The sequence below is a fragment of the Mycena indigotica genome, assembly GCF_014461135.1.
Source record: "Mycena indigotica strain 171206Taipei chromosome Unknown Mind.scaff0010, whole genome shotgun sequence".
Taxonomy (NCBI): domain Eukaryota; kingdom Fungi; phylum Basidiomycota; class Agaricomycetes; order Agaricales; family Mycenaceae; genus Mycena; species Mycena indigotica.
In genome coordinates this window covers 3,242,583-3,258,343 of record NW_023503009.1, presented here as the reverse complement: position 1 = coordinate 3,258,343, position 15,761 = coordinate 3,242,583, and the positions used below count along the sequence as shown (strand labels likewise).

The 15,761-nt window shown below is 50.9% G+C and overlaps 5 protein-coding genes across 5 annotated transcripts; 3 read left to right on the top strand and 2 right to left on the bottom strand.

Moving 5' to 3' along the window:
- Positions 1 to 799: 799 nt before the first annotated feature.
- On the bottom strand, positions 800 to 1,207 carry MIND_01145300 (uncharacterized protein; the record flags this gene model as incomplete). Its single annotated transcript, XM_037367985.1, has 1 exon — positions 800 to 1,207. The coding sequence occupies one exon, from the start codon at positions 1,205 to 1,207 to the stop codon at positions 800 to 802; it is 408 nt and encodes a 135-aa protein (XP_037215817.1).
- Positions 1,208 to 3,630: 2,423 nt separating this feature from the next.
- Positions 3,631 to 5,016, top strand: MIND_01145200 (uncharacterized protein; the record flags this gene model as incomplete). The annotated part of the gene is made up of 3 exons (XM_037367984.1): positions 3,631 to 3,939; positions 3,987 to 4,031; positions 4,078 to 5,016. The coding sequence occupies 3 exons, from the start codon at positions 3,631 to 3,633 to the stop codon at positions 5,014 to 5,016; spliced, it is 1,293 nt and encodes a 430-aa protein (XP_037215816.1).
- Positions 5,017 to 5,622: 606 nt separating this feature from the next.
- MIND_01145100 (uncharacterized protein) lies at positions 5,623 to 8,169 on the bottom strand (the record flags this gene model as incomplete). Its single annotated transcript, XM_037367983.1, has 9 exons — positions 5,623 to 5,881; positions 5,931 to 6,079; positions 6,131 to 6,293; positions 6,341 to 6,540; positions 6,587 to 6,747; positions 6,795 to 7,179; positions 7,228 to 7,555; positions 7,703 to 7,908; positions 7,960 to 8,169. The coding sequence occupies 9 exons, from the start codon at positions 8,167 to 8,169 to the stop codon at positions 5,623 to 5,625; spliced, it is 2,061 nt and encodes a 686-aa protein (XP_037215815.1).
- A 69-nt stretch (positions 8,170 to 8,238) lies between these two features.
- MIND_01145000 (uncharacterized protein) lies at positions 8,239 to 9,609 on the top strand (the record flags this gene model as incomplete). Its single annotated transcript, XM_037367982.1, has 7 exons — positions 8,239 to 8,295; positions 8,348 to 8,638; positions 8,688 to 8,844; positions 8,897 to 8,980; positions 9,029 to 9,358; positions 9,407 to 9,451; positions 9,503 to 9,609. The coding sequence occupies 7 exons, from the start codon at positions 8,239 to 8,241 to the stop codon at positions 9,607 to 9,609; spliced, it is 1,071 nt and encodes a 356-aa protein (XP_037215814.1).
- Positions 9,610 to 12,301: 2,692 nt separating this feature from the next.
- MIND_01144900 (ULP-PROTEASE domain-containing protein) lies at positions 12,302 to 13,741 on the top strand (the record flags this gene model as incomplete). Its single annotated transcript, XM_037367981.1, has 5 exons — positions 12,302 to 12,625; positions 12,673 to 12,834; positions 12,885 to 13,132; positions 13,179 to 13,400; positions 13,459 to 13,741. The coding sequence occupies exons 1-5, from the start codon at positions 12,344 to 12,346 to the stop codon at positions 13,739 to 13,741; spliced, it is 1,197 nt and encodes a 398-aa protein (XP_037215813.1). The 5' UTR covers positions 12,302 to 12,343.
- Between the last annotated feature and the right edge of the window lie 2,020 nt (positions 13,742 to 15,761).

The window sequence follows — 15,761 nt, the reverse complement described above, 5'->3', positions numbered from 1 at the left end:
ATACGAACGGGGACACGATGCCGCAGCATGCCGGGAGCGATAGCCTGTGATTGTGGTGATTGATTATCAAAGACCGATCCAGAGCTGCTGACGAGTGTGCTTTTAGATAAGCACTCAGTCCCACTTTCGGTCACCCATAAGCACAAACTCCGAACTTCGTTCTGTTTGTGAATAAACGGAGAAACTTCAAGTTGAAGGGTATTATAACGGCATAAGACAGCGCGATGGAACTAATTCATTCTAGGCTCGTCTGAATCATTTTCATTCTTCACCAATGCTTCTCTATGTATCTATTTATCTATCTATCTATCTTCGTCCTTCTTGTTTCGACACCCAACTTGAAGCTCAGACTTTTCCTTCATCTCTAATGGCTCCTTTTTTCACAACTATCCGCGATCGGCTTTCTTTCTCCCTTCACACTTCTGGTTGTGCACATCGCCCCAGCGGGCCCAGCTCCAGTTTGCTGGAAGGCTCGTGGACTGGCCAGTCATCCCTATCGCTGCCAGTGGTAAAAGCCGAATATGCACGGTCGACGGTGACCAGCGTCGACAGGATATTGCTCGGAAGGCGGGACAACCGAGGGACGAGTTGGGCAATAACGCCAATCTGGTTCCGTGTATTGTTGACATCATATCCCCAGAACGCTTTTCAGCTGCAATACCATACGACATCGACGCAGCGCTGGCCATAGTAAGCAAGGGTGCGAACGTAGCGTCTCCTCGAAGATAAGGAACCGTTTTCTGGAGCGACAACTGCCACGATTCAGCCAGCGCAGTTTGGGACTGGGTCAAAGACAAATTCATGTTGATGAGGTGAACTGCGCGACCAAAGAGTCGCGGTCTGCAGGAAGCTTGCTTTGGTAAGCGTTGATGTGGGTGTGGAATAGTAAGGTAGAGAAGATGAAGTCATCTCCTAACTCCCGCTCAGCAGCGAATTCGAATGACCGGACTTGCTCCAGTGTCAACAAAGGGAAGCCATCCTTTAATTGTTCAGCCCACTCGTCGTATAGAGATGGGTCATACGAGCTGGGTGTTGCCTCCAACAAGAGCTCGCTCAAATCATCCGCAGACCGGAATCGCGGTTCCATCTTGGTGAACCTAATCGGTTTGGATTTGGCGGCATCCTTGTTAACGGCGAAATGCATTCCGATGTCATGGGCAATGATTTTCAGAGCAAACGATTTCGCCAGGGTCCGATAAGCGTGCATTGAAACAACCTCGTGATGTGCCGACCGCCGAATACCATCGACTATTTCGAAAACATCAGACTCGTACTATTCTGGGACTGGTCCCAAATTCTTTGGACGCCAGGTTTGTTATGCGGTCCCAGAGTTCGGGACTGTCTCTGAAGCCTTCAAGAACGTTCCAATCCATGCTCCCAAACGACCTCCAAAAACTTCAAGACGGAAGACAATAGCTGCGGATTCATATCCCACATCTCGCTCCATCCAGCCAACATGTCTGTCGCAACATCTAATGCACTTTCAGCGATCTCATCAGCCGGGCTGTCGGTTATTGTTTTGGCTTTGCCTTTTAGCTGAGCAGGGGTGCGGAATCGGCCATTGACAAACAAGCCACCGAGAGCAGGTTCGGATGCGACAGCCAGGGAGAGGAAATTCCAAACGGCGCCGCGCAATGTCATATCCTCGTAAGGATGCTGAAAGATCTGGACAAGTGAAGCAACCGTTGTTTCGATGGTTAGTGGCGAGGGGGACATCAATGCAAATGAGGCACGCAATGCACATAACACCCGCATAGCCTCGACGGGAACAACATTTCCCCATCCCTCGTTGTTTGACGCAAAGAGCAAGCACGTCGATTGGGTCCGCCTTGACGAACATGTTGGAATCGCGCGAAAAAGCTCCGCCAGTTACGCGAGTGCAAAACAACTGTTCCGATAAGCATGGCTTGGTCGAACGGGTGTTGATTTTGAGGTTCATCACAATCCGCGCCAGATGAAGGTGGGCTTCAAGACAGAAGACCAATCGGCGGACATCCGCATGGAGCCGCGAGTCGTATAGTGACTCCAGCCTGAGGTTATTGTCGAGGCCAAGGGATTAATGGTTGAGGTTGTAGCTTTGAACAGCGTAAGGTCAAGCACTGTTTGCACAAGTTTCGCAAAGGGATATTCTAGTCATTGTTAACGCAAGCTCCAAAGGGTATGTGATTGGCACTGACTATTGCTGAATCATCTAAAACTGGTGGCGCATGCTCGAGAATCGTCCCATAGAAAGTCATGACTTGTTGTCCGATGTCGTACCGCTCCGCCTTTTGCGCATACTTCCAGCTTAAATGCTCAACCCAAACTTCAGTCTGGACAAAGCGGATCCCCCGCATCAACACCTCCTCTTTGAGCTGAAGAAGTTCGGGGTTATCTGGAAGAACGGATGAAAAGGCCTCTGCCGCCAACCGCTGCACAAGATGCAAAAGGCCCAACGTCATCGTATTATCGCCCACTGACTTTTTCAGCAGCTAAAGCAACTGATCCAAAACCCGCACCCCGTTCTCCAAATAAAGCTCCTGTCGTGCAAACATATAGCCAGACACGATGAGTATATCGAGGCAACGCCAATATGGCAGACAGAACGCTCATGGCGGATGTAATGAGCTGGATTCGATACCGTTACTTCGGTGGCCGGAAGAGGTCAACGCGTCTTCCAATATCATAGTCGTGAGTTGGACCAGGTCTGGCGGTCGGGCTTCCGTCATGGTGTGTGAAACGACGGGATCTCCAGCGTCGAAGGCTTGCATAAGCTGTTCAGCCTGAGCAGGACTGTCTTGGATCAAACTCTGCACCAAATCCAACGCGTGTGTTATCACAGTCTCGTTAATCCCCCCGGAGTTGGTTTCGACACCGACATTCTCCAAACGGACGGTCACAGGCTGGCCAGCCCCGCGCGGCGCAAACAACACATTTGAGTAACCCCCAGAAAGAACCTGGCGTTTGTTCACGTAGTCGGTCAGGACCTCCAAAATGAGCTTCCATCCTGAGTGCTGATGTTGCCAGCACACGATTTGTCAAATGGTGAGGTTTTCGAGGTAATAGAACACGTGACGGGCGCAAGAATCTTCTTGCGCACAGCAGCTTGAGATGCAGGACGAGTCGGGGGGCCCTCTTGGGTCGAACAAAGTGGATCTGTGTCGAGGAAGCCATTGCCGGGTCATAGCGCGGAGAAGGCGAATATATTGGGCTTGGGTCTCCGTGCGCTTCAACCTCGAGCTGAGGAAGTGTAGGAGTTTTTCACCCTCGGCTTCAGTTCGTGGTATTTCGATGGGGACGGGACAGAAATGCAGATTCCACTTTGAGCACAGAGTGTCGTCCGAGTGATAAGAAACCAACAAACCATCCATGAATTGTGTTTTGAAGGACGCAAATCAACAGCAGCACGAGACGATGAGTAGCATATAGTTTGTGTAGGACGGTGGACACCGGTGAACGTGAACCAATTATCGACATGGTGGGATGAACAGGTCGCAAACCAAATAGACGAATGATTTAACTTACATCGGTGATGATGAGCTCATGAAAAGGAGGGAATAATTTGTCAGCGAGGTGACCGCAAGCTATGATCATGATCATTTGATCACATGGGTGTGACTGGTCACCGTTGACTCTTGTCTTCATCCCACCATGGCTCCCAGTCTCAACCTAGAGAGGAAGTATCGCCCAGTAGCAAATGACGAGGCGGAACGGAAACAGATACCCCGCTCCGTGATAACTTACCTGCATCTCGACAAGAAATTCCCCAATTGGCTCCACCAGGAGGTCGCCAAAGAGCTCCTCACCAACACAAACATTCCCCAAGACTATTGTTTCTTGGCTTTCCACGATATATATCCCAAGGCCATGCTGGATCCTGTACTTGCCCAGCTGCCGCAGGGTATGGAGCGTACCCACAAGCTGATGCTCCTCGACGCCATGAGAAACCGAGAGAAGAAGGTATGTGCCTGTTGTTCCTTTCTCCTTCTGCACTGAATGATTGGCAGAATCACAACAGAACCATTAAATCCAAGAAGACTAAAAAGAAGCAGGTAGGCTACGCATATTCATTTCTTCTTCCCGTACTAAGCATGCTAGAACTTGGGAAACCGAAACTCTGGTCTCAGTACAGCCCCTGGGCCTTTCATAGACCGGCAGCTATCCGACAAGGAGGACGCCGCCCCTCATGACAGACCAAAACCCGCCGCTTTCAGCAAAGCGCCTCGGCTGCCCGATGTTCCGATACTCTCGAGGCTGAGAGTCTTCCCCAGCTGTTCTCCCCGTAGGATTCCTACCGAAGATGGAGAGTCCATCTCCACATATGCCGGCCCCCTGAGACGCTCAGCTTCTACCAGCTCTGGCAGGTCTTCGCCGGACCCTCTTGGGGTCTCACCGACAGTGTTTGGTGACGAGATTTCGGACATTACGTCTAACGATTGGGTCTGGGACGCCAAGGTTTCAGATGATGAGCTTTCCGAATTAGATGATGAGGTCTCTGAAGGCTCTGAATCGAACGCCGAGGTCACTGATGATAGGGTGTCTGAACGCGCTGAACGCGCTGAATCGGTGGTCTCCTCGCGACCTTCCACCTCCTCGCCCGACTTGCGCATGCCCCGGAATATTTTCCTGGAGGACACCCAGGCGAATACCAAGAAACTCGAAACATTACTTGAAGACGAAGTTGCAGTAAATCATGCCATTGCCATGGTGATCTGGGATGATTCTATTTGGAGCTCGCTATGCTGCATGGATCCGTCCGTCCAGGCTTCATATCTCCACGAGTGCTTGCTCGAATTCAGGCAAGACGACTTCGACATCCCTACTCGGTCAGCGGGCCCACTGAAAACCACCGTCAAAATCATCCGAAATCTATTCCAAGACAGGACGAGCGAAGTTTTTGGCCGCGTGATGAAGGAGGGAACACTATTTCCCTACACTTTAAACGTCCTTGAAATACTGGGTGGGATGGCTGGGAAGTCGGACGAAGAAAAGGCTTCAATGCAAAGATTGTTCTTGATGTCCCTCTCGGAACTTTAGATGATTCCCGTAGAAATGTTTTGTATACCTTGAGCGATGTCATGACAGAGAGGTTCTAAGAATGAAATCTATGTTTGTTTTCCGAGAATTTTCAAGTATCCATCTATTGCAATTGCATTACCTCCACCGCAACCAGTGTAATACCAAGGCTTTTGCATATGCTACGAGGGATAGCTCGTGCGACGCAACGGGCGGGAGTAAGCTACCCGTAGTTCACGAACATAACACTGTTTGTGCTTAGTGTAATGAGACCAAGATCTTCCACCATCGATATCATACTGTAGCCCAACGGTAACCCCTGTCACTTCATTTTCATTTCGTTCGTTGCAAACTCTTCGCCGGAAGGATCTGACAGCCAGCAGCCCAGGACGAGGGGGAGATAGAGGGGCCTCACGTAAAAAGTCGCAGGAGGACGGGGAAGGATGGGTGCCAACGACGGGCCGGATGGATTGTCGGATGAGTCTTCAAGTTGCACTTGGAATGTTGCGGCCTTGTCTCCCACAGTCAGACTGTAAAAAATCAGCCTATGAGGGGGGTGGTTGGACGGCTGATATAACAGTCTGATGTCGTTCACGCCCCCCCAACCCAACAGGACCGCGCGTTTAATCAAATTGCCTTATATGGTCCGTGGCTGTGCCCTCCTTCCTTGCCTTCGCATTTCTGCTGGTGGGTAAGCACATGAAGCTTCCCAATTGCCCCATCAACTTTTTCGAAAATCGGAAGCATTTCGGGAAAGTGAGCACGGATTCGCTCAAGGAGCTTGATACGGTATTGACACCAGATGTCGTAGGTGAGCATAATCCAGCGAAGGCCGTGTGCTTCGGTGCCAAGTCCATATTTGAGAGCAAAGTCGGTATAGCCAAATCTAATATTATGACTTAGTTGACTGTTCGTACATGGTAAGGGAAACCAACCCTTCTCCCTTGAGTAGGTCAATCATTGCTTGTGGTAAATAGAAACCATGTCGGCCGCACTGGATTGCAACGACACCGCTGATGACACAATTCTTGAATTTTGCGGTATTCTGCATTTTGCTGGCCTTGAGATGGGAGTATGTCCCAGGCTAAAAGGTTAGATTAGTCTTCCCGAATCAAGCTGGGCAACAAGTATGTACATCCTCACTCTTCGGCATCTTCTCCACATATGCGGCCGTTTTGTGCTTTGGCCCGAAAAAAGCGTTACCACCATTCAATGCGATGCCATTAGGATCATCGCGCTTGTTCTTTCGCTGGAGTTTGAAGTTGCCATCGGCAGAAACGAAGAGTGTGTACTTGTGGCTAGATGTTGGTGAGAAAAATGCGACTTGAGCTATTCAAGTGCGTACCGTTCCGTCTCCAGAGCACTGTCCATAGTCTCTGCAGTTATGTTGAAACCAATCTCCGGACACGCTGGGCAGCGCAGGGCAAGACTATGAGGTCGTCGATGTGGGACATGTTGATCGAAGGTATGTGCTTGGCCCGTGCGGCGTTCAAGCGACAGATATCTCCAAAGTCTGCAAGCAAAGAGAAATTCACGATAGCGCTTCTGTCAGAATATTAGAGGAAATTGGTTAACGTGTGCGGAATATTACCTCGACGGCATCAGGAGCCTCATTATCCGTCAATTGACAGAGCGCCTTGATATAATCATATGCCGATTTCTTTGAAGCCAACATATGAACTTGAAACTGCTTCAAAACCCCAAAGGTAAATGCTGTACGGGGCTCCTTAAACGATGCGGGGAACAGACGAACTGAGAGGAGTTGCTCCCAATGCTCGATGGCCGCTCAGAGCACTGACACCACTGAATTGTGGCTTCTTGCAGTCCTGTTTCATGACAGATCGTGAGCGGCGTACGGGGTGGGCGTGAGGTCTGGCTAGTGTGAGGGCATTCTCGACCGCCAAAACCCGGATGAATGGGAATAGGTTGCTGGTAATGACGCCGAGCGAATTGTTGGCCATCCCATTCCTCAATATGATGGAACGGTGTGAGCTGGTGCACTTGCGCTACACATGACAAGCACCACAATGGTGAGTTGAAGCAATCGAGGCAGCGAAAGGTCGGCTGCTCCTGGCCGCACTGGCAAGGCTGCGCCCCAAGCCCGCGGTGGGTAAAACCAGCAAGAATATACTTCTGCACAGTTGGGAGTAGGGGGAGGATAGCGCTCATAGCAGCTGCTTGTCCCTATAGATATTCAGACTTCTTGCAGTCAGTAGATAATCGAATCCATACCTGTTTCACAGCTGAAGGATTTGTGATTTTCTCGCTCGTTGGCATTTCAGAGCCAGAAACAAGCAAATCAGGGAGGAGGGGAGGAGGTTGTGTATCTTGTGGTTTGACTTCATCATTCCAGCGAGCTTCGACATCTTTTGCCTTGGTCTGTCGTTTCCGTGGGGCGGTATAAGGGACAGATTGAGACGTTGACGCTGCTTGTGAGACATCTGAAGTTGCGGCCTCGTCGTAGTCGGATTCGGTTGCAGCACGAACACCAACAGTCGTATTTCCTCTCTTCTTCCTACGCTGCTTTGGCAATAATTCTTCATCTCGCGCCCGTTTGGTGCTAGACATGAATCAAGCGACAAATCAGTCGTGACAATCAACAAGATCTATTCGTTCTTTTCCTTTCTCATATCCTACCTCAACACTCTATTTACGACTACAAAGGGGCCAGTCAGGCAAGCTCGCAACACCTGCCAGTCTAAGGTACACTACTGCCCCCGGAGCAACAGCTATCTTGGTATTGACATTCGCAGAAACCCAAGCACCTCGGTGAAACTTTTCCAGTGCTGAGGTCCCATTCCATCCCGCCCTTTTTAACGCCTCAACATTTGCCTTCAACGAAATTCGAACTTGGTGGTTAGAAATTGGATCTTGGGCGCGTTTGAAGGCAAGGTGAGTGCTCGCCATTCCATCCTATGGAACTATATTCAGCCATCTCAGCCAGAACAAAAAACGGCAACATACTGTGCTCCAGAACCATACACGGGCTTCGTCTTCAAGAAGACTAGTGCTCAGGATGGGATCAGAGGTTGCAGGGTTGGCTGCTTGGCGAGGCATGGCTAATGTGGAGCATGGCGTGTGGCGAGGCAGAGTGAGCTTTTGGACGGGGTTGAGGCAGATGATTCTGTATGGCGTGGCGGGAAGGAGACCTTTGGGACTGGCATTTGGCGCCATTTCGCCAAACGATTTCGCATTTCGGTCGGGAGTGATGCCTCGGCGGCAGCAGCAATTGGAGACGGCTCGATGGTCATAGGAGAACTGGGTGGGGATGCAGATATGACCAGAGTCTCAGGTGTTTATGTGCGTATTCCGGTAGCGCTTTGACTTAGTGGTTTGACTGATATTCAAAAAGTACGCTCAAGCCTTCATCATATTCGCCGTTTGTCCCAAGCGGCGGACATTCGTCGATTTTAAAATGTGGCTCATTCTTGGTCCTCACCCACAATATCCAATGTCAACACCCCCATCTCGTAACCAGCAATGGGCCCAAACCCACATCCCCTTCCCCGAATACTGGGACTTTTGCGCTCTCAATGAAGCCGAGCTTCCCGGAAACCAATGGAAGACACCACACCAGCTCAACATATACCTCGCATTGAACTCGCCGGTACAATTAGAACGTTTTGGCGAGCGCACCACCTTTGTGCGTACTTTCTCCTCATTTTTCATCTACTTTCCTGAATAGAAAACAGTGTCGCCGGTACAAGGAGCATTGCGTCAGCCACCTCAAGAAGTACCCGTTGGCTGAGCCACTTCGAACCCAACTGCGTCTCCGTTTCAACGAGTTTCGGGGGATGCCGATAGTCCCAGTAACACCAACGCCGATTCGCACTGCAAAAACTCTCTCTTGTAAGAGCATGCATGCCCTTGAATACCCGTATGCATCCTCATTTGTTTCTAGCGTCTCCGGCATCCAATAAGCAGCTTCCCGAGGAGCTAGCTGACCGCTACGACAGCGATGATTACGACCTTGCAGATGGACATTGTCAGTTGTTATTTTATTGTATTCATCTTACTAATCTTGTGTCTCAAGGCCGCAAACTTGATGTTATTCTCTTCAGCAAGCCCAACCAGTTGCCCTTGCAGCATATCTTCAATATCCGTTCTATCACCTGTGTCGACATCACAACACTCCCGCTTATTGAGCGTCTGTGTGGCGAAGATCGAAAGCAAGGAAAGAGTGGCCGAATGCTCAGATTTTGTGGGAAAACAAACAACTGGGCTGTTCTTCGTGGTGCCGAAAACCTATTCGAGGATGGTTCATTCCTCATTCTACGTCGGTCGTGGATTATGGAGTCGGAATGCCTTGGGTTGGAGAACTGGCTCGTTGCCGCTCTATCGTCAATTGCAAATGGTTTACAAGGTATGTTGGTCCATAGACTTGTTGGATATGCTACATACTTATGGACAGATTTGGACTCCGAGAATGATTCGGATGTGGAGATTATCGAGACTGGTAAGCACTGCCCTCCAAGTTAGTGCGCATTTTCATGTTGGCTTTAAAAAGTGTTATCAAGCAAGATGACAAAGAAGCGCAAGCGTCGATTGGGTAGCGGGAAACCTGAAAAGCGAGCTCGTCATGCAGACCAGGAGATCATTGAGATTTCAGACTAGACTTGTACTTTTTGGAATAAATGAGTCGCTGTATCGCTGTGACATTTGGTGTGACATCTTTGGTGTGACATCATCCATTTTTTGTACTTCCACCTCCAACGCTTTTCCGTCCTCTTGCTGGACTTCATACTCCATCCACAACCGAGTTCACATGCCCAGACTTCCCGCAGCTATCCAAAATGTTGCTTACCAGCCTCCAAACCCCTTGAAATGACCATCGAGGCTTTGACCATCTGTCTTTGACCGCCGTTCGAAGCGACACAACGGACCAGGATTTGCCTGCCCGTGCTTCTGTCTTTGGACCAGCCGAGCGCTTTGGACTCTGCTTCGAACTACTATGTGGCCCCGCCAACGTCCAAAGCACCACCTTAAAAACTCCATCCCCCTCCTCGACTATCCTCTCCTCGCAACACTACATTCTGTTCGTCATCATGCCCGCAATCGAGAACACGACCAGTGTAACCAGCTCCACACAACCAGACACCGTACCGAAGATTACCTGGAAAAAGCAAACCGCCCACCAGTATCGTGCAGCCGGGCTCAAGGACGATCCGCATCGTGCCTGGATTATCGACAATCTCTACCCCGACTACGTCGACGCCATCAGGTCTGGCCGCATCGATGGGAAACGCGATCAGTATGCGAAGACAACCCTTCTCCAACGCTTCGATGCAGAATTTGACTTCACCGGAAAGAACTGACAACCTTCAGGCGGTGATGATTTGCAACGGACATTCACAATTGAAGACGGCGACAAGTCGGTCAATATTGACGATGCCAAAGCTCGAGTAATCCGACGAAATTACAAGAATATCCTCAAAGGGCAATGTGCCGGAGCTGCTGTAGTGCCTCCCGCGACCCCGCCGCTTGTGATTCTGCCTCCCGCAACCCCGCCACCTGTGATCCCGCCTCCCGCGACCCCGCCTCCGGTAAACCTGCCTGCCGCGACCCCGCCTGCCGCGACCCCGCCTGCCGCGACCCCACCTCCCGCGACCCCACCTCCCGCGACCCCACCTCCTGTCATTGCGCCTCCGGTAACCCCGCCCCCCAAAACTCCGCCTTCCGCGACCCCGCCTCCTGTCATTGCGCCTCCGGTAACCCCGCCCCCCAAAAATCCGCCTCCCGTGACTCCGCCACCGGCAACTCCACCTCGAGCAACTTCACGGAATCTTGGGCAGCTATTGGGAAGCTCACCTCTCACACCACCACCACCTACGCCAGTGAACCGTGGTCGCGGTCGTGGCCGTGGCCGTGGCCGTGGCCGTGGCCGTGGTCGTGGTCGTAGTGTGCCGATGGCCACATCACGCACTACTCGTGCCCGGAAGCGCTTACAGGAAGAAATGGATCAGGAGGAGGAGGATAGCCGTCCAGCAAAGAAGAGAGCAGTCTAAGGCCCAAACAAACCAAATGTATCATTCTTGACGACCTGAATAACATAACGATGTCTCCTTCATAGCAGGATTAATCCTAAGGCGAGAATTAATTCTAGCCCACATCAGATAATTCTGAAGTGGCGAAAGTGACGAGTCTGAGGTGGGATTAATTCTCGGATTTAATTCCCAAGATTAATCTTGGGGGGATACAATTTGATGCTCGCAACAGCGGACTGGAGAATGAAGTCCACAATTAATACCACAATTAATTTTACACAGTGGTATACTAGGGAGGCTTAAGGCTAGCTGTTTGTAGCATATAATTAATTGTGGGCGCTAGATGTTGTTAACAAAATTAAATTTTTTCGGCGGCAACCGATGCGCCAACGAGCAAGGGCAGCATCTAATGATGCTCAGGAGGCAGATCGTCGAGTTGCAGGCGAGAGCGAACGGGGAGAGGTTGGAGTCGCTGGAGCCGGAGGGACAGGAGGGCGAGGGGAGTGGGATGAGAGAGGAGTCGCCGGAGGCGGAGAGTCCTCAGGCCGCAAACGAGCGTGCCTATAAGGAGGAACTCCGTCGTCTGATCAACGAGATGGAGGAGGACACAGCGAGGGAGAGGGCGCGAAAGCGTCAACGGACCGCGACTCCGGTCGTCGAGTCAAGCGACGAGGACGACGAGCAACCGGTGCGCCAACGCCGGAGGGTCTTCCGCAAGGGCTTTGGCCCACGCGCAAACCCTGCGTCGTTGTTCGACGACGAGTACACGTCGTTCATCGACGACAAGGTGGAGGAGTCCGTAGATGGGGGCTCGAAGGAGTCGTCGGAGGCGGAGTCCGAAGTGGACAAAAAAGGCAAAGGGAAGCAGCGAGCGAAAAGTTCACCGGAGAAGATCCGAGGCCATCGCGCGCCTGCAACGATCGTGGTGCCCAACTGGGTGCCACCGGTCATCCGGATACCCGACCCTCTCGATATCGCCAATTCGATGAGGGTTTCGGAGCTGGAGCGGGCGGAGCGAAAGCGCGAGAAAAGGCGCAAGTCCAACGCCAGGAAGAACGAGCGTCGGAGGGAGAACAAGCAGGCCCCGGGAAGCTCCACCAAAGGGTGGTCCGAAAATTTGGGTATTTGAGGCCCCAAAATCACGATTTCCTTGTCCAAAATATGGGTATTTGAGGCCTAAAATCTGCCAACCTTGTCCGAAAATTGGGTATTTGAGGAGGATTTGAGGGCTTGGAAGGCAACGGTCACCGCCAAGTCGCCGCAAAAATAAGGTCGCTGGTCATCAATCTGTGGCTGTGTGTCACCACGCTGTCGCAAATTTCTTCTTTCCTTCTTCACGAATTCTTGGGCGACGCTACAGTAATATGGAGCCGCAGAAAGACCCTCTCTCCGTCTTCAATCACGTCGACCTACGCATCCGTGGCTCGCAAGTCAAGTCCTCTGACTTCGCTGTCTTCTCCAAACGCTGCAAGCTTAAGGTTCCCGGAACTGCGATGAATGCGTTAGCCGCTGTCTTACAGCATGTCTCGGAGGAGCAGGGCAACAGCGGCTCCGCCATCTTCTCTTCATGGCTTGGTCCACTCATCTGCCACGACGTTCCCCAAAACACATTCTACGGAACAATTAACGGCCACATCGAAAATGCGGTACGATTCAGATGTTGCATTGATACTTCTATTCACGTCGTGGACAGTGTAACGGATCTATGGCAATGCTGTCTGCCAAAAGCATCTGGATCTTTCCCATGTGCAAAGGTAACCCGTCCCATTGGGTTTTGGGTTGGCTTGAGCTCGCCACACGTCGATACCACATCTTCAATAGCGTTCCTGAGCTCCCTATTCTGTGGGCTGAGCCGGTAAGCAATCTTTCGCTACAGAAGCACGGAACTTATCTATGATGATGCAGGCTCTTCTCGAGATTGGCGACACAGTCTTTGCACATCTTGGGGAGATGAAGGTCGATTGGGAGTCCTGGAAGCTGATTTCACATTCGCCGGCGCCGCTCGATTGCCAGATGAATGGCTGGGACTGTGGAATTTTCGTCATTCATGTAATGCTCGTGTTGGTGAATGGATGGGACATTTCCGAGGTCAAGAACAGTGAGACGGAGCGAATTCGACAAGCCGCCCGTAAGCTCGTTGAGGAGAACCTGGTGTATGTTCTCAATTTGTGATATTTTCGGGATATTGAGGCATCACAGTCTGTTCAAGCCATATGCAACCCCGCTGCCGCAAGAAAAGGTCCAGTCTACAGCTGCAGCGGTATCATTACCAGTGACTGCTTCTGACTCTACCTCGGACAACGCGCCAACACTAAATATCGCGTCTTCACGAACGGATGATGTGACACCAAATCCTGAATCTTTCGATCTCTCCATCAAACCAGGTAATGAGATACATCCCAGCATTGTCTCCGGCTCCAGGTAAGCTGTGTTCAGTTCAAGTGCTGTTTATAACTAATGTAGTACATTCACCCAATAGCTTAAAGCGTAAACGGCCATCTTCCAGCACTATATTTTCGGACTCAGACTCAAACTCTCAGTCAGACGATGATGGCACCCCGAAAAAGCTGGCGAAGAAGGCCTGGACTAAGCGGCGAGGAAAGGGGACAAAGGTTTATGAGCGGGAGCAGAGTTTACTTGCAAATAAGTGGGTTGATGAGGTTGAAGCGCATCGTGTCAAGTGCCGTGGCTGTCACAAGTGGATCAAGCTCGACAATGAAACGCTCGAAAAGGAAAAGGAGGGTGGGTGGAGAGATGGGTGATGGACCAGCCAAAAGGAGGGTGATGGATGGATGGGATGGGATGGTTGGGGTGGGGAAAAGAGAAGAAGAGAAGTGAACTCAACAGAAACACAACACACACACACAACCAACTAACCCAACCAACCAATGTAGTAGTCCAACCAAATGCAAACTCCGATTCGTTTTAAGACGCGTGCAAGTACGGGGGCTCCAGCCAAAGTATATGACTGTTGCAATCCAGTAGTGTTCAAAATTTATAGGGTGTGTAGATAGTCTGATAATTTGAGAGACCTTCCGCGCAGCGGCAAGAGTCGTGTGAACGTAGAGCGAAGATCCAATACAATATCGGACCGGCGGCGTTATCGGCTCCGGTGTCAATCAATGTCTTGGCGCTTCTTAATTCAATTCCGTTCCGTAGTGTACCGTAGTCGTAGTCGTAGTCGTTGTCCAATAAATGCCCCTACCCTTTGGTAAGCAGGCCGTGTCCTTCCGTTTCCTTCCGTGAAGCCCTTACCCTTTGGTAATCAGGCTGTGACTGCAATCCGTGACGGGGATTCAATGGTCTAATAGGTACAATTTGAGCTAAATATATAGGTTTTCGCGTCCCTCGCTACCGTTTCAGCTCCGCGCGACCGTGGCGCGTCCACAGCCTCGGTCTCCCTCACTGCCTTGGCCGTTGCTGCCACAGCCGCCACCCGTTTCCACCACCGCCATTGTCCCCATGGCTGTTGTCCTGTCTCCCTCCTCACCGCCCTCTACTCCTCGCTACCTGGCTGTGCGCGTTTCACCACGCGTTTCAGCTCGCGTTTCACCCACCCAACGCGTCGCCCGCTCTTCAACAAGAACGTCAAATTCAAGCCAAACAACTGGGTTATCCACGAGGGAATATGCCCAAGCATTACAGGCACTACGACATACTGTACTATTTCAATCAATTAGTCCTGTCACGGTCACATTGACTTTTTTGGCCGAAAATTTTCTGCCTGTCACAGGTCACAGCGAGTTTCTTTAGCCCTAAACCGTCCCAAAATGGTAATTTTTAAAAATTTCCGCGCCTATGGCGCGCAGAACTTCCATATAAGGCAGGAGGTCACACCAAATTCACCCCTTGGCTGAATTGCACATTTCTGCCATATGTGTCACAGGTCACAGGCCCGCAGAATTGAATGAAATAGTACAGTATCGCAGCAAGGCTATCACGAAGAATTCTGTTGCAATTGTCAGTGGTCCATTGCTGAACTCATTTATCTAATAAGACCTAGGTCAACGGAAATGGCTCGATCAAGAATTTCTTTCACAGCAAGCGGGCGACTGCTCCTTCGGCGAAACTGTCGGGGTCGGTTACATCTGAGTCAAGTACTACCTGCGTGGATATGGTCGGTGCTAGCACCAGTAATCTTCATCCATCGGAGTCAACCACTTACAAGATATGCCGTGTCGCAGCAGTGAGTGGCAAGTATTTGCATCAAAGATTGCTCACCCATGCAATTTAGACACCAAGTATTGCGACCCTCTTCATGCCAGGGCCAATCAAGTCAAATTCTCGTCCCCGATCTCAATACCTTCCCCTCCTCAACTACAATCATGTCAACACCTCACCGGCCCTGCATACAAATCATATATTGAACTGACAGAAACACGAATGATGGGTGGGGTGTCTGTTGAGCTTCGAGGCCGAAGTTGCGCGGCAGCTCTTTCCGTATAGTCATTTGCACCATTCAAACGTGGGTCGGTGGCATCCAAGGTGTCAGCCGATGTACCGAGCAACGGAAATGTGTTTGTACCCTACCGGATTGGACAGATGATGAGCGCCGAGCGCTGGAGGATGCAGTAAGCGGGTTTTGCGCGTTGGGAAGTGAATTTTGCAAAGAAGAGTATTCGGTCGACACGCTGCGAGGGCACAACAACCAATGCGGACCGGGTTTGCAGGGAATGTACCAAGGTTGCGAATGATGCCGCACTCAAGCATGCAATCAACATTGTAGGCATCCCATGTCTAAGAGATTTCATGTTTATGTTTACCTCTTCTCAGAAAAACAAA